General features: G+C 42.4%; 1 protein-coding gene across 2 annotated transcripts in view; it reads right to left on the bottom strand.

Annotated features, from left to right (window-relative positions):
• The window catches only part of Cpeb4 (cytoplasmic polyadenylation element binding protein 4), a 78673-nt gene that overhangs the window by 45170 nt on the left and 11420 nt on the right, over positions 1 to 22083 (bottom strand). For both annotated transcript variants that reach the window (XM_048334224.1, XM_048334223.1), the window contains exon 2: positions 11854 to 11935. In XM_048334224.1, coding sequence (XP_048190181.1) covers positions 11854 to 11935 — 82 coding nt within the window. The remainder of the gene's footprint in view (positions 1 to 11853; positions 11936 to 22083) is intronic.

The raw sequence follows: 22083 nt of genomic DNA, 5'->3' as shown, positions 1-22083 counted from the left end.
GAGACTCCTACCTCCAATTAACCATAAAAACGCTGGGAATATGGCCAAGTGGTAAAGTGCTCGCCTTGTATACACGAAGCCCTGGGCTCGGTTCCTCAGCACCACATATATAGAAAAAAGCTGGAAGTGGCGCTGTGGCTCAAGTGGTAGAGTGCCAGCCTTGAGCAAAAAATCTCCAAGATAGTGCCCAGGCCCTGAATTCAAATCCCAGGACAGGCAAAAAAAAAAAAAAAAAAAAAGTAAAGACAGCTCAAATAAGTATAGATTCACCACACGGTAGGCATAAGACAAATAAATGTGCCCTTTGTAACAACTGCTTATATGATTTTTTTCAAGGCAACTATAAAGGTTAAATACTCTCTCACAAATGTATGGTCTACAGGGTGGAGAATCAGCATTTTCAACTCATGCAAATAAATAGGGCGCCCAAGATGAATTCAGTGCAAACGCAGGTGGCTTCAGAGGCAAAGTGAGGAAGCCCTTAATCCAGTTCTAGGAGCGAAATCAGCATTCGCATACCACTTGCCATTCTTCCTTTCCCTCGTCCCCTTAGAAGGAAAACCAGAGCAAAAGACCAAAAAAAAAAAAAGTCTGGTCTAGTTTCTAGCTAAGTTTCAAGTCCATCAACTATCTCTGCTCAGGCTGGGCCAAGAGGAATCTAATACGTACGGCAAAGGCGCCCCGGAAGCAGGCCGCTCCGCATTACAAGCAGGTGGACAGGCCCCCCCACCCCATCCCACGCCAGTCACGATGCCCGCGCGGCGGCCCGGCTCTCCGGCCGCACGGGTCCCCGGGTCCCCAGCACACGGAAGGCCTCGGCTCCTCTCCGCGGGGCGGCCCACGTTCCCGGGCAGGACGGGGGGCGGGGGGGGGGGTGCGGGAGCGCGCGGGGCACCGGCGCACCTTCATTTCCCATCAGCCCCACTCCAAGCTACCGCGAGGGCCGTTTAACTCGCACCCCGTGCGCGCCGTGCCGCCCTCCACGAATCCTGGGGCTTCTAGAAGATCCGGGGAGCTGGAGCCCGCCCCCCCCCCCCGCCCCCGCTGCCCTGGCGCTTGGAAGGAACTTGGTATCGCCCAACAGAACAAGGCCGGGCGGGGAGTGGAGGTGGTGCGCCCCCCCCCCACCCCGGGCTGGGGCTGCCAGGCCCGGCATGGATCCCGAGCGAGCCTGGGGGGGCGCGGGCCACCCGTGCTCCGGCCGGCCTGGGGTCCCCTATCCGGAAGGAGAGATCGATCGGGCTCCAGAGACTGTCCCTAAAGGAGCACGGCCTATTCCTTTAGAATATCCTATCCCTTAAGAAAGACGGCGTCCGCGGGCTTGGGTTGAGAATCCGGGGAGAAGGAGAGAGGAAGGTGCCCCGCGTGGCTGCGCTGTGGAGCCCGGACTCCTCCCACCGCCCCCCCCAGCCCCCGCCCCCGCCCCCGCCGCCGGGTCACTAGAAGGAGCGAGCAGGGGGGTGGGAAGGGGGGGGGGAAGATGGGAAGCACGTTGACCACATGCACCGGACTCATAAACGGACATGCTGGATTGAGACTCTTTTGTACAATTCTTTAAAGATGGTCATTCAAGATGGAGGGGGGGGGCGGGGAGGTAGGGGAGGTAGGGGAGTGAGGGAGAGGGTCAGGGTGGGTCTGATCAAGGTGTATTGCCTTATATATAGCTATGTCTAAATGTAACGTCTTGTACAGCTAATTGATAAAAATGTAAAATAAAAAAAGTGAGAAAAAATTACCTGTTCTCAAGTTGTGACATGCAAATCCAACTTAAACTTAGGTTTTAATACTGTAGTTACACTACACACACACACACACACACACACACACACACACACTAGTGCTCCTTAAAATAAATCAAACAGGGGCTGGGGATATGGCCTAGTGGCAAGAGAGCTTGCCTCGTATACATGAGGCCCTGGGTTCGATTCCCCAGCACCACATATACAGAAAACGGCCAGAAGTGGCGCTGTGGCTCAAGTGGCAGAGTGCTAGCCTTGAGCAAAAGGAAGCCAGGGACAGTGCTCAGGCCCTGAGTCCAAGGCCCAGGACTGGCCAATAAATAAATAAATAAAATAAAATAATAAATCTAACACTAAAGCCATGCAGCTCTTTCTAGGAGTTCATTTCTGAGATTTATATTACTGTCTGATTTTTAAATTTTTTATTTTTGTTCCGGTCCTGGGATTTGAACTCAGCACACGAGCCCTATCCCTGAGCTTCGTTTTGCTTGAGGCTAGCACTCTGTCTCCTGAGCCACAGCTCCACTTCCACCTTTTTGAGGATAGTTTCTTCGAGATACGAATCTCATGGACTGAGCTAACTTCAAATCGTGATCCTCAGATCTCAGCCTCCTGAGTAGCCAGGGTTAGAGGAGTTAGTCACTAGCATCTGGCTTTGAAACTTAAATTTCTACCTAAAGTATTTCAAGTTTATAACATAGGACGGACCTCATTTAAATGACAAAACTGACTCCTATGTTCAGCAACTCTAAGCAGGTTTCTAGAAATATCTGTCCACAGAGCAATCAGTGTCTCTATAAAACCTATCCTACATTGTCTGTGTATGGGTATAGAACAGCTGCTCTCCAAGATAGAGAATGACATAACAGCAATTTGGAACATAAGAATCTGACGAGAACTGTGTATAAAAAGAAAAAGGTTTTCTAGCTATCATTTATTGTATGTTGGATAAAATGAAAGCACCAAATGATTTCTCTCCTGACTATAAATGATACAGAATTTAAGTAACTGTCTCATTCTTATTTTATTTATGTATTTACATATATATGTATTTTGTCAGTTGTGGGGCTTGAACTCAGGGACTGGGTGCTGTCCCTGAGCCTCGTTGTGCTCAAGGCTAGCATTCTCCCACTTGAGCCACAGTACCACTTCTGGGTTTTGAGTGGTTAATTGGAAATGCGTCTCACAGGGACTTTTCTGCCCTTGCCAGCTTTGAACCACTATCCTCAGATCTCAGTCTCTTGAGTAGCTAGGATAACAGGTGTGAGCCACCGGTGCCCACCTTATTTTTTTTATTTTTATTTTTTTGTTTGGCCTGGGCTCTGTCCCTTAGCTTTTGTGCTCAAGACTAGCACTCCACCACGCTTCACTTGAAATAAGATTCTCACACACTTTGCTGCCAGGGCTGGCTTTGAACCAGGCTCCTCAGATCTCAGCCCCCTGAGTAGCTAGGACGACAAGCGTGAGCCTCCAGTGCCCAGCTAGATCACTCTTGAAGAGTAGCATTAAAAAATATTTTTACGGAATTATTGAAACAAGCTTTGAATATTAAATTTAGCTGTGTTTCCAGGTTTTCTTCTAAAGAGAACATTATGCATTCTTGTGCTTAGCAACAAAGAAAGAGACACAGATGGAGCCATCGCTTGCAGACTTGTGTAAGGATTTGTTTCAGATAAATCTGCACTGGTGGAAATTAGTTGGGGGGAAGGGCCCCTAAACTTAATGTACAAAGAAGAAGAGAAACCTCAGAGGTGTTTTTAAATATAAGATCATAACACCTTTGGCAATCAGGAATGAAATGAAGAGCTTGGGAGAGCAGGTCTAGTGCTCTTCAAATAAATTCATCTTAAATGAATATTCAGGAAACTAGGGAGGCAGTCGTGTGTTTGATATGAGGCCGTTACTTGTTCTACATATGCAACAGATTTCTTCAGCAAGGGATGTGGTGTAAGAGACTAGCGCTCTAAACAACCCTGCATTTCTGAATGCAATCATTATTGTTTACATGGAAATTAAGGCATTTGAATTGTCCCAAAATGACAGGAATTATGATTGATAGGTGGAGTACCGACTCCCCCTACCAAAAACTAGAAGCAAGATATAGCCTGAAAATAATGTGAAGAGACTCCAACAAAATATTCAAAGGCAAATTAGGATCATATTCTGATTCCTAATTTAGTTACTACCTTAAAGAACAACTATTAAATGGCAAGTCCTTTATAGAACTACTTACAGATAATAATAAAGAAAAAAAGAACAACTATAATGTTTTGACAATTTACAAATGGCTTTGTTCCTGCAATAATTTTGCTGTCTCATTTTGGCTTCCTCCTGAAAGGAATCCAATTGGGTATTATTAAATTGCTTTCCTCTATCTGATTTAAAATAATCAGTCACTAGGATGAAATTGTAAATTGTTATATTCTCTCTGACACCTGATCATTTTCAAGTACATTTTTGTCCCTTTCTCCAGGGCGGCTCATTCAGGCCTTGGTTTATTCCTATATATGTTGGGTTTTTTTGTTTTTGTTTTTTGTTTTTTTCCGGGTCCTGGGACTTGAGCTCAGGGCCTGCGCGATGTCTCTGAGCTTTTGTGCTCAAGACTAACACTCTTAACACTTGATTCACAGCTCTATTCCTGATTTTTGCTGGTTCGCTGGAGATGAGAGTCTCATGGACTTTCTTGCCTGGGCTGGTTTTGAACCACAATCCTCAGATCTCAGCTTCCTGAGTAGTTAGTGAGTCACCAGTGCGCCCACATTGTACAAATCTCTTTTCTCCCTTTATTCATAGGAAAATACCAAAAAGTTCTATCATCTTAGAGATCCCTCTTACTGCCGACACTGGCTAGAATACCATTCAGTGACTTCATTTGCCTGTGTCTAACCTATATGCTGCAGAGCTGAACACACGTGTGGGCTTCCTCTATTTCATGCTGCTCCCTTTCTAAACAATAAGTACCAAAAAAAAATCCCAGAAATGACAATAAGGTAACAATACTTGCAAAATAATCAAGCTTCTCATGAATGTTCCTCTCTGAACCAAAAAATATTTTACTTCTGCCTGATGAAATGGTAGCAAGGCACAAGATGCCACATGGCAGATCAAATTTCAAAACCAGTCTGGATTCCAGCTCTTGACTTTTGAGACTGGGTATATGCAAAGAAAATGAAGTCAGTCTCTGAGGACATGCTTCTGGGATTCTCACCTTCGCTGTTTTGGGAGAAGGCAATACATAATTTCTAGGAGAAAAAAATAACAAAGAATACTGGTAGGAGGCCATTTTCCTCCCCCAGAGCTAAGGCCCATGCATTGAGAAAGTGGTAACAACTTTAAAATTCTTAGAAAAACAATCTTAAAGAACTTGCACAAAACAAAACAACTTAAGTACCTGTGGCTCACACTGTAATCCCAGCTACTTAGGAAGCTGAGATTTGAGGATCAAGGTTCAAAGACGGTCCAAGCAGGAAAGTCTGTGAGACTTATCTCCTATTAACCAGCAAAAAGCTGGAAGTGGAGCTGTGGCTCAAGTGTTAAGAGTGCTAGCCTTGAGCAAAAAAGCTCAGAAATAGTGTCCAGAGTTCAAGACCCAGGAGCAGTGTGCACAAGTACACACACACACTCAGGCACACACACATTTATTAAAGAAAATGGTAAAAGGTTCCCAAGAAAACATCTAAGATCAACAACACACTCATCAAGACATCTGAAGATTGAATTTGAAAGTCAAAACACATATCAAGCATTTTGCTTATCAAAAATAAAAATTCTACATTCTGCCTTGATACCCATGGCTCATGCTTATAATTCTAAATCTGAAATCTGAGAACATCTCCAGCCAGCCCAGGCAGACAAATCTGAGATTCATATCTCCAATTAGCCAGCAAAATCTCGGAACTGGTGGTGTGGCTTAAGTGGTAGAGTGCCAGCCAGAGTTCAAGCTCCAAGACTAGCTCACACATACACAAAGAAATTCTAACTTCATTATATCAAAGGAAATTTCCTTTTCCAAAATGGTAAATTGAAGTTCAGTTTTCTGGCTTTCTCCTGTACATTTAAATTAATATAAGCATCATCATTAACTTGTAGTTCTGTATCAATTTTAGACATTATTAAACACATATATAAACCATGTGTCTATAAGGAACAGTGAGTGAGAGAGAAAACTACATGGGGTTATTCATAATATGCTTTATGAAATCATTTTAAGCAAAATTTAAATGAACCCAAAGATACAATTTGCCTTCATATGATTTAAGTCTTTCAAATAAAATGAAACATATCATGACAAGTTACACAGGATTCTAGATATGCACACACAGTGAGACCAAAAGAGGAAACTCTCAGGAGAGAATCCCAAAGGCGCAAGGCCTAAGTGCCTCTTCATATTTATATAAAGTAAGATACATACTGAAACAAACTCCAAGATATGGAAGCAAAAGGCTTGTTTGTTTTGTCTTTAGTTTTTGATGGTTCTTTCTTCTTTAACTTACATAAGGTGTATTCACATGCACATCTTCGGGAGGGGGAGGAGAGCGCACAGAACTCGAGGGGAAAAGGGTGAAAAAGTGCAGCAGTGGCACTCACTGGACAAGGGTGAAGGTAAACTCTACAACTCGTGGGTAGAGACGAGAGGGAGGGAACGAGGGAAGGGAAGACACTGCATGAAAGGAAATGTACTCACTACCTGAGTCACTGTAACCTCTCTGTACATCACCTCTATAACAACAATAGAGTACATTAAAAAATTAAAACATACTAACTTAAAAAATTAAACATACTAATTCTTTTAACTGAATGTCCACTTTTTTTTTAAAGAGGTATATTATTCTGTACTAGTTCTAAAGAATTAATGTCACGAGCTGGGAATATGGCCTATGGTAGAGTGCTTGCCTCATGTACATGAAGCCCTGGGTTTGATTCCTCAGCAGTATGTATATAAGAAAAAGCCAGAAGTGGCACTGTGGCTCAGGTGGTAGAGTGCTAGCCTTGAGCAGAAGAAGCCAGGGGCAGTGCCCAGGCCCTGAGTCCAAACCCCAGGACTGGCAAAAAAGACTTAATGTCACTTTTCTATTATTCCTAAGGAAGCAGAACACTGAGAAAACTATTGTCAAAATGAACTGGCAGGCTTTAGATAACTGTTTTTTTTTTTTTTTTGGCCAGTCCTGGGCCTTGGACTCAGGGCCTGAGCACTGTCCCTGGCTTCCTTTTTTGCTCAAGGCTAGCACTCTGCCACTTGAGCCACAGCACCACTTCTGGCCGTTTTTTTCTGTATATGTGGTGCTGGGGAATTGAACCCAGGGCCTCAGGTATACGAGGCAAGCTCTCTTGCCACTAGGCCATATCCCCAGCCCTAGATAACTGTTTTTTTAAAGGCAATGTGCTATTTTTTAATGTACTCAAATCATAGTACCACCTTTAAACAAAATATCAAAACAGAACCAGTTACAATTAAGTATAGAGCTGGGCACTGGTGGCTCATGCCTAGGTACTTGGGAGGATAAGATATGAGGATCACAGTTCCAACCCAGCCCAAGTAGTAAAAACGTCCTTAGGACTTACCTCCAATTAGCCATCAAATGCTGGAAGTGGAGCTATGGCCTAGTAACAGAGTGCCAGCCTTAAGTGAAAAAGCTAAAGGACCGAGTCCATATCCTAAGTTTAAGCCCTAGTACTGGAAAATTTTTAAAGAAAAATAGAAAATCAAGCATAGTGTTGCTAAAGATATCAGATGAGAGTTTACTAAGAAATAAACTATTCCCCTAAGCAGGCTACAATGATATATAAAGTTAAAATGTTATTAAAATAAAAAATTTCTTTGTACAACTCTTTAAAGCAATATATATATACAATAAATATACAGGTATTTATATAAAGACAACTAAATTATACAACTCTTTAAAGTAATACATACAAATATGTAAAGTGATATATTAAATATATATCTAAATTTAACTTATATATAAAATAAACTAAGGGAAATCAAAGGAAGGGGTGACCTGGTCCAAAAAAGAAATGTACTCATTACCTGACTTATGAAATGGTAACCCCTCTGTACAACACCTTAATAATAACAATAAAATTATATTTTTTTAAAAGAAGAAAAGGCAAGCATAATTGGAGACTGGCATTTTAGAGCTATGCATTGAGGTATGACTTCCCTAAGGCTTTGGAAACAAAACATACAGCATATTCATTTAATAGCTAAACTGAAGTTGAAGACTGGTATTCTCATTTGATAAGCATGAGAGAGGCATAACATATTGTAGAGACAATCCTTATTATTTCTTTTTTATAATTAAATTTTATTGACAAGGTGGTGTACAGAGGGGGTACAGTTACATAATAAGGTAATCCTCCCTCATTTTTCTTTCCCTTCCCTAGTTCAGATAAGCATACATACAATATATACAATATCCAGTGTACCAAAATCATATACAGTGACCACAGGGGGTACGCCAAAGGAAATTCACCTAGTACATTAACCTTATTATTTCTTGAGTGTCTTCTACAAAGTAGATGATAGAGAATTGTATAGACACATTTAAACCTGTCATTTAAACCTCACAACCACCACAAACCCTAGAGGCACAGTGGTAAACTGAAATTCAAAGCTGATGGTGAAACCCAGGGTTTTCCACTCTGAATCACAAGTTCACAAAATCTTTCCCTTCCCAAACTAGATCAATTGCACACAATCTTTTTCTGTCACTTATCCAGACAAGTCAGCAAGAGGCTTTAATTTAGGTAAAAATAAGAAACTTGGGTAGGCATAGAATGAAAGTGGACTTTCAGCAATAACAAATTTGGAGTAAAGAAAAAGGTCCTGGCTTAAAATGATAAAGCAAGGAAAATCCTTCAGTTAATCCTAAAAGTATGTGTGTGAAACTCCATGTAACTTAAGACATAATAGTTACAATCTTGCTTCTTTAAAGTGTCACTTAAGATATAGTATCTACTGCTGTTTGCTACTGTTTCTGATTAAAAAAAACAACCAACAAGCACTTACCATGAAAACTGATTTCTAACCATTTAGTATTGCTAGTGTTTACTACATAGGAGGCTGCCAAGAAATTGCTGGAGGAATTTAACACAGTAAGAACAAATGTTCTAGCCAGGTGCTGGTGGTGCCTGCAATCCTAGCTACTCAACAGGCTAAGGGCTGAGGACTGTGGTTTGAAGCCAGCCTGGACAGGAAAGTCGGTGAGACTCTTATTTCTACTAAACTACCAAAAAGGCCAGAAGTGGAGTTGTAGCTTAAGTGGTAGATTGCCAGTACAGGCACAAAGAAAAAAAAGTCTTTTGGCTACTTTTTGTGTACTGTGAGTCTGTGTGTGTGTGTGTGTGTGTGTGTGTGTGTGTGTGTGTGTATACAAAGGCTTGAGCTCAGAGCCTGGGCACTGTCACTTAGCTTTTTGCTCAAGGCTGGTGTGCCACCACTTGAGCCACACACCCACTTCTAGCTCTTGCTGGCTAATTGAAGACAAAAGTCTCATGGACTTTCTTGCTCAGGCTGGCTTCAAATCATGATCCTCAGATCTCAGCCTTCTGAGTAGCTAGGATTACAAGGTGTGGGCTACCAGTGACTGCTTGTACTTAACTTCTAATTGTAAAATGCTTATAGATTTATAGCATTTGCAGACAGTTCTCTGAGAGGCTCTCATGCATCCTTTCCTCTGCACTTCCAGTGGCCACATCTTACCTAACTATACTACAAAACCAGGAAGCTGAACCTATTCAAACTCATCCTGAGCTATTTTCTAAGTGCACAATATTTTCTTGTTTCTAGCACTTAGATTCTCTTCACTTTTATGGTAAGAAAAGGAAGACAAGAAGAGGCTGAAGGGCAACACGGTCAAGAACATTCAAAGGGGCTGGGAATGTGGCTTAGCAGTAGAGTGCTTGCCTAGCAAGCACGAAGCCCTGGGTTCAGTTCCTTAGCACCACATAAACAGAAAAAGCCAGAAGTGGCGCTGTGGCTCAAGTGGTAGAGTGCTAGCCTTGAGCAAAAAGAAGCTCAGAGATGATGCCCAGGCCCTGAGTTCAAGCCCCAGGGCTGGAAATAAAATAAAAAGAAAAAAGAAAAAGAACGTTCAAAAATAGCCAGGCACAGATGGCTCATGCCTGTAATCCTAGCTACTCAGGAGGCTGAAATCTAAGGATCATGGTTCCAAGCCATCCTGGGGAGGAAAGTACATGTGATTCATCTCCAATAAACTACCCAGAAAAAGCCAGAAGCAGTGCTATGGCTCAAGTGGTAGAGCGCTACGCCTTGAGCACAAAGAGGCACAGGGACAGTGCCCAAGCCCCGAGTTCAAGCCCCAGGACTGGCAACCAAAAAAGAAAAAGATTGTTCAAAAGTAGCAAAAATGAAACGATCTGTGGGAAATTTTTTTTGTTCAGCTACAGCACACACATCTGGATTCCACTCACTCAGCAGTATTGAATAAAGAATTCAGTTTGAACCTTCAAAATATTCTAATAAGCTATTTCATAAGTGAATATTTTTAACACATTATTTTAATCTCTCCAGTCCCCAAAGTTTTCCTCACTAGAAAATTCACCACTATGGGGCTATTGGAAAGTTGTTTTCTGTTTAGAGAAGTCTTTTCTGGCCAGTCGGCAGTGGTTCACGCATGGAATCCTAGCTATTCAGGAAGTAGAGATCTGAAGATCATGGTTCAAAGCCAGCCCAGGCAGGAAAGTCTGTGAGATTCTTATCTCCAATCAACCACCAGAAAATCGGAAGTGGCGCTGTGGCTCAAGTGGTCGAGCACTAGCCTTGAGCTGAAGAGCTCAGGGCAGCACCAGGTCCCAGCGTTCAAGCCCCACAACCGACAAAAACAAAACAAAACAAAACAAAAAAACACCAAAACTTTCTTTTCTGCAACAGTAATATAATGAATTAAACTTAAAGGAAAACTAGGTTGGGTTGGTTATAACTGGAAGCAACTGGCAACTTTGCCCTTTTCACCTCAGTTACGTAAAGCTCAATTTATGATACAAATCAGGCTTATTTAATACTGGATGAATGCATGCATGGGTGGAAGAAGAATGAATGGATGGATGATGGATGGATGAACAAATTAAGTAACCAAATACAGCAAACCTTTCAAATGTCTTGAAAACAACAAAACTTGCTTTCTAGTAATCTGATATTTTTGTGAAGAAAATTTTTATTTTTGTGGAGTTTTCACAAAATCAAAGGAAGGGCCCTTAAATGACATCTAGCCTAGCAATTCCATCCAGGCTATGTAGTAGAATGTTCTACAACATTTTTAAAAAGTGCCATGCCCTTATCCCACATTTCAGATAAGACCCAGGCATATATGCATTTTTATTTAAGCCCCTAGATGATGACAAGTTCCTTATTATAGAAGTCTAGTCAATCTGAATGTCTTATTTAAGACAAAATCGAAGTAGGAAGTATACTCTTTTTTTTTTTTTTTTTTTGATCAGTCATGGGGCTTGAACTCTGGGCCTGGACACTGTCCCTGAGCTCCAGACTAGTGCTCTACCACTTGAGGAAATTATACTATTTTTTAGCATGACATATAGGGAACAAAAAAGTTTTCATACTATGAAATGCATTTTAATTGTTTAAATACTGTAATTATTTTGTTAGCTACTTTTCAAATATAAAACTAGCCAGGCCCTAGTGGCTTACAACACCTGTAATCCCAATACACAGGAGGCTGAAATCCAAAGGACCAAGTTTCAAAGCTAGCCTTGGAGAGGAGGAGGGAGTCTATGAGACTTATTTCCAAGAATAACCAGCAAAAAACTGGGCTGGAGGCGCAGCTCAAGTTCACAATGCCAGCTGATCAAGCAACCCAAGTACAGGAATAAAAACAATGTGAAAGTAGGCCAAAAGAAAATAACATTTGAATTCTTTCTGATATATGGTCACTATCATAATGGCCATTGAGAAGTTTTCTGTATGGGATTTTTTTTGATGAAGTAGATGGTTCATGGTTTTAAGTTAACTGTGTATTCCTGGCAGTTAGCACTTTGTAGTACTCTTAATTGGTATACTAGATGTTCATCAGATTAGCTCCACTTTTTTTTAAACAGCCAATCAGGTAAGGTAGGCTCACAGCAGTCCTCTGCTTACCTTTAATGGAATCGTTTTCGGCTCTCATTATGTCAATGAGGGAACTCTCCAGTGAATGCATGTCAAATGTCCTGGGGCGATCCTGTAAATACAAACAACAAGGCCAAGTTTAGAAAAGAGAATAACAGGGCTGCTTTGGATGAGACCCAGATAAAAAAGGAGCAAATGTACCACCTTTGGAGACTTTTAGTAACACTTCCAAAACATCAGAATCCAGTAAAGTATAAGCGTTCCATGTTTTTGCTTTCTATCAATAATTTCAACAAAAGCCATCACCATTATTCATAAAGCATAAGCCATTAAAATGAATCGTAGTAAAGAACATTAATATAAAGCAAATTCTTTTTGTTGTTAAATCTTTATTGATGAAGACTGCAGTAGCATAGCAAAGCTTTCCAAGCTTATCCACATAACTGTCTAACAAACTGGCATATGTATGCTACTAAGAGTTAGTTATGGTCTTATAAGTAAAAATTTAAAGTCATCAAATACCTGGTTCAACTGCTAAATAGTAAAATATTCCACAGTCAGTATCACTGAGAAACAATAAGACCAACTGTATCCTTAATGAAAGGCAAGGGCTGGGAATGTGGCTTATGGTAGAGTGCTTGCCGAGCATACATGAAGCCCCGGGTTTAATTCCTCAGCATCACATAAACAGAAAAAGCTGGAAGTAGTGCTGTGGCTCAAGTGGTAGAATGCTAACCTTGAGCAAAAGAAATCAGGGGCAGTGCCCAGGCCCTGAGCTCAAGCCCCAGGAGTGCCAAAAGAAAAGACAAAGAAAGGAACTATATGATTGGTTTATCTATTTATTACCAAAGCTAGTTTTGAATGCTAATGATTCATTTTCTCTAAAGATTTTTACCTTCTCTAGAGGAACATACAGTAGAAATATCTGTATATCCATGTTTATAGCAGCAATATTTACAGAGTCTAAGCTATGGAATCAGCATAATGGCCCAACAACCAATGAATTTTTTAAAATGTGGTGTAGAAGGGCTGGAGATATGGCCTAGTGGCAAGAGTGCTTGCCTTGTGAATACATGTAGCCCTGGGTTCAATTCCCCAGCACCACATATACAGAAAATGGCCAGAAGTGGTGCTGTGGCTCAAGTGGCAGAGTGCTAGACTTGAGCAAAAAGAAGCCAGGGACAGTGCTCAGATCCTAAGTCCAAGCCCCAGGACTGCCCCTCCTTCCCCCAAAAAAAGGTAACACAAAGTTAAACTACTGCATTAAGATATTTAATGACAACTTAAATTTTAAAAAAGCCAACTCCTAAAATGTGGTGTGGATGTACAATGGTATTATTCAGCAATAATGAAGAACAAAACCAAGTCATTTGCAGGAAAATGGATGGAACTGGAGATTACTCTGTTGAATGAGATAAGGACAAGACAAATAATCAGGTTTTCAACTGGAAACAGGCTCATGCCAGTAATATTAGCTACTCAGAAGGCTGAGGTCTGAGGATCTCCATCTGAAGCCTGTCCAGTCAGGAAAGTCCGTGAGATTTTATCTTCAATTAACCACCAAAAAGCCAGAAGTAGAGATGTTTGGTTCAAGTGGTAGAGCACTAGCCTTGAGCAAAAAAGCTCATAGACAGTGTCCAGGTACTGAGCTCAAGACCCAGGAACACCCTACACACACACACACACACACACACACACACACACACACACACACATCTTCCTAATAAACACAAGCAAGAGAAAAAAATTTTCAGTTCCTAATCATACTCACCCCTCCCTTCTATTATATGGTTGGGAGTTCACTTTTCTACTTTCCCAGCTAACTTGTACAACTTGTGGGCTGACAGCATATCACATTGATAACCTTGACATTTCTCCCTCATCCTTCAATTTCTCCTGTGCCCTGCTGCAAAGCTTTGTACAGGGTGTGACTGCAAAATCCAGACCTGCCCTGGACCACACCTCCGGCCCCACCTTCCCATGTGGATGGGATACAGGTCAGAGCTCACAGAGGGAGTGATTTTATAATAACAGACTTGTGATCTTTGTAGTTCCAGGGATCTAAGAGCAGCTAACTTCAGAAGTCAAAAAAAGAAACCATGGTGGTTTGCCCTTAGAAGAGAGAAGGCCCTAGGGGAGAAAGGGCTGGGTGGGGACGTGCTTGAGGAAGGAAGACAGGTGCTCCAATTTGTTCCAGACCATCCCTCCCACCTTTGCCATTCAATCCGGTCCAACAAATCAGAAAGTCTATAAAAGTTAGTGTTAATTAAATGGCAGTGCATTACAACAAACCCCTTATTAAAGCATTTTCTTTGGGAAGTGAAATGAAACTGAAACATAACTGGAGGGTTCGAAGTTAATACAAAATCATATTATAAGTAGGTGTGCCAGTGGCTAATGTCTGTCATCTTAGCTACTCAGGAGGCTAAGATCTGTGGATCGAAGTTGGAAGCTACTCTGGCAGGATAATCTATGATACTCTTAGTTCCAATTACCAACAACAACAACAAAAAAATGCTGAAATGGAGGTGAGGCTCAAGTGGTAGGAGTGCTCGCTTTGAACAAAAAAAGAAAAAGGCTAAGGGACACTGCCCAGGTTCTGAGTTCAAGCTCAAAGAAAAGCACGTGCACGCGCGCACGCGCACACACACACACACACACACACACACACACATCATGTTATCTCCCTTTGTAGAATAGATTTGTCCTCCATTCAAGTCCACAAATCACACCTGTAACCTGGGCCATATGTCTTGGTAGCCAGGATGTTCCTTTGTGGGTCACTTCTTCTCCAGTTGAGAACTCCCGAGGGCAGGAGCTATGTCTTAGATCAAGTTCCTAGTGTGTCTACCTGAAACAGGGGATGGTGGTGTGCCGAGAGCCGTGGCCTTAGCCCACAGGCCTGACCACAAAGGGCTGGGCAGAGGCCACTCCTGTCATCATTTTCTATGTGCCTACAAGGTGGAAAAGGTTAACACTGTCCCACATTTTTTACACCACTGTACCTTGAGGACATCTGAGTTTCATAGAAAGCATGCAAATATTTGCTTAAATCAATCAATGATGACTTCCATAAAGTAATTTTGAAACCTTTAAAGTATCTCCTCTCTCCTACTTCCTTATCTTAGGGCCTGTTGCAGTATTTCTCCTTCCCACTGGAGTTCTGTATGTTTTCTTTTGCCAAACTAACTAAGTAGGGGAGTGGAGGAGAAAGGAAAGAACCTACAGTCTATTGTTCTTTTTCACAGAACTAAACCAATGAGAAACCTTGTGAATTGCCGGAGCTCATATTCTGCCAATCACTGGATGAAAAGGACTGAAGAGAAAGCAATTGACACAAAACACAACACAGAGAACTTTTGTTTGGTTTCTTTTACAAGAGCTGTTTCTATTTAGTCAAGAAGGCTTAAAAACCCCAGTGCCCATAGTTCATCCCTGTGAACTAGCTACTCAGGGAAGCTGAGATGTGAGGATCTCGGTTCAACGCCAGCCCAGACAGGAAAGTCCATGAGAGTCTTGTGTCTAATGAACCACATACTCACACACCAAAAAAATCATAAAAGCTCTCCACCCAAGCCCAGAGTCCAAGCCAGAGGAGGAGGGGAAGGGGAGGGGAGAGGGAAGGGAAAGAGGATGGAAGGAGGAGGAGGAGGAGACAAAGACATGAACAATGACTGAGACTGAAGATGACTTGACAGTGTCTGAATGGGAAATCAGATTTTAGTGGAACCACTTCCCAGCTCCCCATACCCTGAATGCCTTGCCTAGAACATAGCTTTCGCTAAATTTAAAGTTAGGCTGACATTGATACATTAACATTTAAATACTAAATGCAATGTTAAAATGTCAATAATTTAAGCCAGGCACTGGTTGTTCACACCTGTAATCCTAGCTACTCAAAAGGATGGAGCTCTCGCAGTTCAAAGCTAACCTGGCCAAAAAAGTTGATAAGCTTCTCATGCTACTAAAAACTACCCCCAAAAAGCTGGAAGTAGATCTGTGGCTCAAGTGGCAGAGTGCTAGCCTTGAGCAAAAAGAAGCTTAGGGAGAGTGAGTTCAAGGCCCTGAGTTCAAGCCTCAGGACTGGAAAAGAAAAAAAAAAGATTTTGGTAATTTTTGGACAGAAAAAAACCACCATCAATCCTTTTTCTTATGCTCAGATTATTCTTCCCTTAAATCTGTCACAATTTCATTCTAGGGTCCCCAGTAAGTAGCATTCCACAAACTCTTGTCAATTGGTACTGACCCTCAGAAGCACTGTGTTAAGGACTCCTGAGTTCTTTATGAATTCAGAAGGAATCAGCAGTTCTGGTGGCTCACACCTGTCATCCTAGCTACTTGGAAGACTGAGACCTGAGGATAGTGATTAGAAGCCAGGTTAGAAGCCAGCCCCTGGCAGAGAAACCCACCCTTAGCTTTTTCACTGAAGGATGGATGTGCTACCATTTGAGCCACACCTCCACTTCTGGCTTTAATTGGTTAGTTGGAGATAAGAGTCTCAAGGACTTTTCTACTCCAACTGGCTTTGAACTTTGATCCTCAGATCTCAGCTTCCTCAGTAGCTAGGATTACACTGGTGTGAGCCAAAGATGCCTAGCTCATAGGATGTTTTATTTCTTATACTGCCTGGTAATCTAAAGAGTTTAAAAGCCACACATTTTGTCAAATAAACATTTTTATATCAGAGAAAGTCCAAAGTTTATAATTCTTTACTCCTTCACTTATCTTTTCTGTTTTTAACAACTAATTTAAAAAGAAAAAGTCCAAGCTAGGCACCAATATGTAATCCTAGCTACTCAAGAAGGCTGAGACCTGAGGATCAAAGTTCAAAGCCAGCTCAGGTAGAAAAGTCTCCATGAGACTCTAATTTCCAAATAGCCATTAAAAAAAAAAAAGCTGGAAGTAGAGCTGTGGCTCAGGGATAGAGTGCCAGTCTTGAACAAAAGAGCTTAGGGACAGCACCCAGGCCCTGAGTTCAAGCCCAAGGACCAGAAACAAACAAACAAAAAAGGCTAAAATGTGTGTCAGCAGGATATAGATTGAAACACAAGTGAATAAACTCAATGTATAAGAACACAGCAATCATATATATGAAGCCCTAGGTTCAATTCCTTAGCACCACATATATAGAAAAGGCCGGAAATGGCGCTGTGGCTCAAGTTGGCAGAGTGCTAGCCTTGCGCAAAAAGAAGCCCAGGGACAGTGCTCAGGCCCTGAGTTCAAACCCCAGGATTGGCAAAAAAAAAAAGAAAGAAAAGAAAAGAAAAAAGAACACAGTAAACAATACCAGTTCTCCTATCCAATTACCAGTTAAATCTAGGAAATGAGGATGTTTTTAATAAAATATTTCCATTTTCAATTCTTCTTTTGACTGCTAAGAGAACCAAATATCATTGCTGGTGTATTTTCTAGGACCCATTTCCAAGGGAGTAAACTAACAGTAAAACAGAAAATTTGCTAAGTGACAGCTCTTCTTGATAGAGTTTGTAAACTGGCAGTCAAAATATGAATGCCAGCATAAATCAGAAATGAGTAGTAAAAAGAAGTGTGCTGTACCCGTCAGTGTGCTGGGGGGCTAGTGTTCTCCACAACTTTTCCTGATGTATAGAAGTACAAAAAAAAAGGGGGGGGGGATTTCATTGGATCTGTACTTCTACACTTCCAGCCCATTTTTCCATTTGGGCTTCCCAATATCCTAATATTCTAAAATGTCTGTGCTAGAATCACAGCTTCACTTCTGTGTGTGTGTGTGTGTGTGTGTGTGTGTGTGTGTGTGTGTGTGTGTGTGTTTAATTGGAAATAAGAGTCTGAAGGACTTTTCTGCCTAGGCTGGCTTTGAACTGTGATTCCTAGACCTCAGCTTCCTGAATAGCTGGCATGACATACGTGTCTCACTGCACTTGACCCAGTTCAGCACTTTTTGTCCATAAAGTAACAGGGGGCAATGAACCCTAGAGTCACTGAATCTCTAAGCACCTCCCCACCCCCTTGAATATAAACAAGTACTCACTCATCCCCAGCCCTTTTTGAGTCTTAACAGAACACTATATATTTGCATTAAGCCATACACAAAGCAAAATTACAAGATGGGGCTGGGGGATTTTTAAGCAACATGTTGGGAGCAAAGTGTCCTGATTTCAACAAAACGCTGCCTTGTACAAAGCAAGAAACATCAACAATCTGTTTTTGTTTCATCCCATCTTTTCTCTTTCTCTTAGCAGCCTACAGGGAAAAAAGGTAAAAAGGCAGAACTTCCCTAGGTCGAGCATTAAATAAATACCTGCAATAGTCAAGGTACTTTTTAATACTGTCTTGATTACTCATCAAACCTCCTAAAGTTAGACTGTGTTATTTCCACGTTTGAGATAAAAGCTAAGAGGAAAGAAACTTGCACAGTTTGTTGGATGGACAGGGTTTGGATGTGCAAGCAGGATTCAAGCTGCCATAGTAGGTAGGGTAACCGTCATGGCCATCAAAGAACCACTAAGGCTGGGCACCAGCCTGGGCAGGATAAGAGTCTTGCCGCCAATGAATCACCAGAAAACTGGAAGTGGTGCTGGGGTTCAAAGCCCTATCATGCTAGGCTTGAGCAAAAAAGCTCAGGGACAGGGTCCAGGCCCTGAGTTCAAGCCCCACAACCAGCCAAAAAACAAAACAAAACACCATTGAGACACACATTTGAATAAAGGAGAGCCTTTGTTTTAAGGGCTTTGAAGGCATGAACTGGGTTGGACAGTGCAGTGAGTAAACAGTAGATAATCAATGAAAAACAGCGAAGCCACCAAGTACTCAGTGCAAAGGCCAGAGGAATAGATATGGGAGTGAGCCCCCATACTACAAATAAACAAATAAATACACTCTGCAGGACTCCATCAGACCTCTTCTTTGAGTCCCTCTGCAGATGGAGAGTCTCTCTACTGTTCCTTTCTAGGCTTTTCTTTCCCTTACAAATAAGCTTTCTCTGCGGAAAGGAAAGGAAAGGAAAGGAAAGGGGAGGGGAGGGGAGGGGAGGGGAGGGGAGGGGAGGGGAGGGGAGGGGAGGGGAGGGGAGGGGAGGGGAGGGGAGGGGAGGGAGAGGGAGAGGGAGAGGGAGAGGGAGAGGGAGAGGGAGAGGGAGAGGGAGAGGGAGAGGAGGGAAGTGAGAGGGAAGGAGGAAGGAAAGAAGGAAAGCGGGGGGGGGGGGGGGGGGGGGGGGGAGAAGCTAGGAGCTCAGCGACTCATGCCTGTTGTTCTAACTTTCAGGAGGTTGAAAACTGAGGATCTCTGGTTCGAAGCTCCCTCCACCAAGCAGGAAAGTCTGTGAGACTCTTAGCTCCAAAAAGCTAGAAGTGGGGCTGAGAATATGGCCTAGTGGCAAGAGTGCTTGCCTCCTACACATGAAGCTCTCGGTTCGATTCCCCAGCACCACATATATGGAAAACGGCCAGAAGGGGCGCTGTGGCTCAGGTGGCAGAGTGCCAGCCTTGAGCAGGAAGAAGCCAGGGATGGTGCTCAGGCCCTGAGTCCAAGGCCCAGGACTGTCCAAAAAAAAAAAAAGCTACAAGTGGAGCTGTGGCTCAAATGGTAGAGCCAGAAGTGAAAAGGCTAAGGGAAAGTACACAGCCCCTGAGTTCAAGCCCCAGGACTAGCACAAAAAGATTTTTTTTTCTTAAAGTAGGTATTCAACTATTATTGAATTTAAAAAAAAAAAGGACTAACATGTGCTAGTGTGTCAGAGGGTGATAAGAGAATAAGAGATCTAAAGAGAGAGAGGGAGAGAGAGGCCTTATCTTCTAGGTCCCAATGGAACAGAAGACAGATGTGACTCACAAATTCGAGAATGGGACAAGTGTATCTGCTGTTGTCTGCTGCTAACCACAGGAGCAAAGTGGCCACAAGAGTAAAAATAGCATCAACAGCCAGGGCTAGGTCTCTCAGGCACAGCTTCTGTTTATTCCTCCCCCAAACTCTATGTAATTAAAGATGTTCAATTACTATTTCCTTTCACAGCTGAGTAAACAGATGCCTACAGGCATGCAAGCCAGGCAGAATTTGAACTCCGGCCTTTTAACTCTAGAACTCAAAGACTGAATAGCCATGCAATGAAAGAGGAGAGACAGTACCAATTACATTCCAGCCCCTGCCAAGCACTTTACTGCAATACATAGACCTCGTGCTATTTTGCAATCTGATCACTGGATTTCCTATGCCCAGTCATGTGTCAGCTACTGGCTAGTTTCACTTTCTGCCATCTCTAACTTCACAGGACAATTTGTAAAGGAAAAATTATATAACCCCACTAGGAAAATCACAGTTGGTTAAAAATAGTCTTCTGACAAGTCAAAATATTTCGAAGGGCAGGGCCTTCCTTTTAATGATGGATTTTCATTATGGTATAATGTAAAATAACAAGTTTTTCCTCTCTCTCTCCGTCTCTCTCTCTCTCTCTCTCTCTCTCTCTCTCTCTCTCTCTGTGTGTGTGTGTGTGTGTGTGTGTGTGTGTGTGTGTGTGTATACATCGTTCTTGGAGCTTGAACTCTAAAGAAAGGCATGAGTCACTGGCACCCATCCCTGAGGGTTTTGTTTTGTTTTTGCCAGTCCCTGTGGCTTGGACTCAGGGCCTGAGCACTGTCCATGGCTTCTTTTTGCTCAAGGCTAGCACTCTACTTCTTGAGCCTCAGTGCCACTTCTGGCTTTTTCTGTTTATATGGTACTAAGGAATCGAACCCAGGGCCTCATGCATGCTAGGCAAGCGCTCTACCGCTAAGCCACATTCCTAGCCGCTGAGGGTCTTTGTAAAACACTAATTCCTCAGGCAGTCTCTACAGAGATTTCTCATTCATCTGGTCTAGGAAGAGCCCCAATATTCACATTTTTGACAAGATTCTAAATACTGCCAGCAACTACGCTGTGAAAACCACTGAGTCAAACAATTCCATTCAACAGGTTAATTTCCAGTGGGGTGCTGGTAGCTCACATCTATAATCCTAGCTACTCAGGAGGCTGAGATGTGAGGATCACAGTTCAAAGCTAGCCTGGGCAGGAAAGTTTCTGAGACTCTTATCTCCAATGAACCACCCAAAAACTCGAAGTGGCACTGTGGCTCAAAGTGTAGAGTGCTAGCCTTGAGAAGAAGAGCTCAGAGACAGAGCTCAAGCTCTGAGTTCAAGCCCCATTGATTAAAGACCTACAGGCAAATTCATCTCAATAAAGTTCCTGTTATTTAAAATGAGAGCTATACAACCCATTCATTGGGTTCATTTTTTGTGCTGAATATTGAGGTACTGACAGCTAAGCTCAGGGCCAGTAACTGTCCTCAACCTAATTTTTTTCATCTAAACATCATACCCCACTATCACTCTACTATTGGGTCTTTCTATAAACTTGAGTCCATTGTACTTTAGAATTACTAGACTGAGATCTAGTACACAAAATACAATTACTGTGGTCACTTCTCAACCTGCTATGAATTTGCATCGGGTGATGGAAGTTTCTCTTTCTCTGGTGAAGAAGGGAAAGGAAAATATTTTGGTTCAAAAGGAAAGTCTACGCCCAAGTGCTGGCTGCCAAAATAAATAGGAACTTTGAAATGCCAGTGGAGTCCATAATTAATCACAGGTAGCAATGGGAATTTTAACCCCAGATTTTTCAAAAGGTAACTAACTATTCTTCTTGGATTAAGTAACACGTAGACTCACAGATGACCGCTCACGAGCTTGCATGGACACTCCCTGCTTCTCTCTGGCAACCCCTTAGCACTCTGACTTTGCACAGAATATGGACAAGCTCAGCGAGGGCTATTTCTGCACCGGACCATAAACCTCACTGATCTTCACAACCAGACTAGAGCATGCATATAGCATGCCATAAATCTGTCATGCCAACTAACAGAAAATGGCTACCAAGTTCCTCTGGGCTTTTCTCAGTGCATCTTGTATGAATTATATATCAGAACCATCCAATATGAACCCTCATTTTAGGTCAATGAAGCCAAGAGAAGTTAGCTAATTGCCCTCCCTCAAAGTCACAAAGTGTGAGAACAAAAGTTCCAAACAGTTCATTTAAGGGAGTCTTATCATGACTGAGAATTTTCGCTGTTGATACCTGAAAGGTATCTTTCATTGTATATCTGTAAAATGCACGTAACAACTGTCAGAAGTGAAGCCAGGTACCCCGGGAGCTCATGGTCTCTAATCCTAGCTACTCAGGAGAGTGATATCTGAGGATCATGGTTCAAAGTCAGCCAGGGAAGGGAAAGTCCAAAATATTCTGAACTTCAAA

Source organism: Perognathus longimembris, chromosome 25 (genome assembly GCF_023159225.1).
Source record: "Perognathus longimembris pacificus isolate PPM17 chromosome 25, ASM2315922v1, whole genome shotgun sequence".
In the NCBI taxonomy this organism is placed as follows: domain Eukaryota; kingdom Metazoa; phylum Chordata; class Mammalia; order Rodentia; family Heteromyidae; genus Perognathus; species Perognathus longimembris.
Note: the sequence above shows the minus strand (reverse complement) of the source record. Positions and strands in the feature narration are given on the sequence as shown.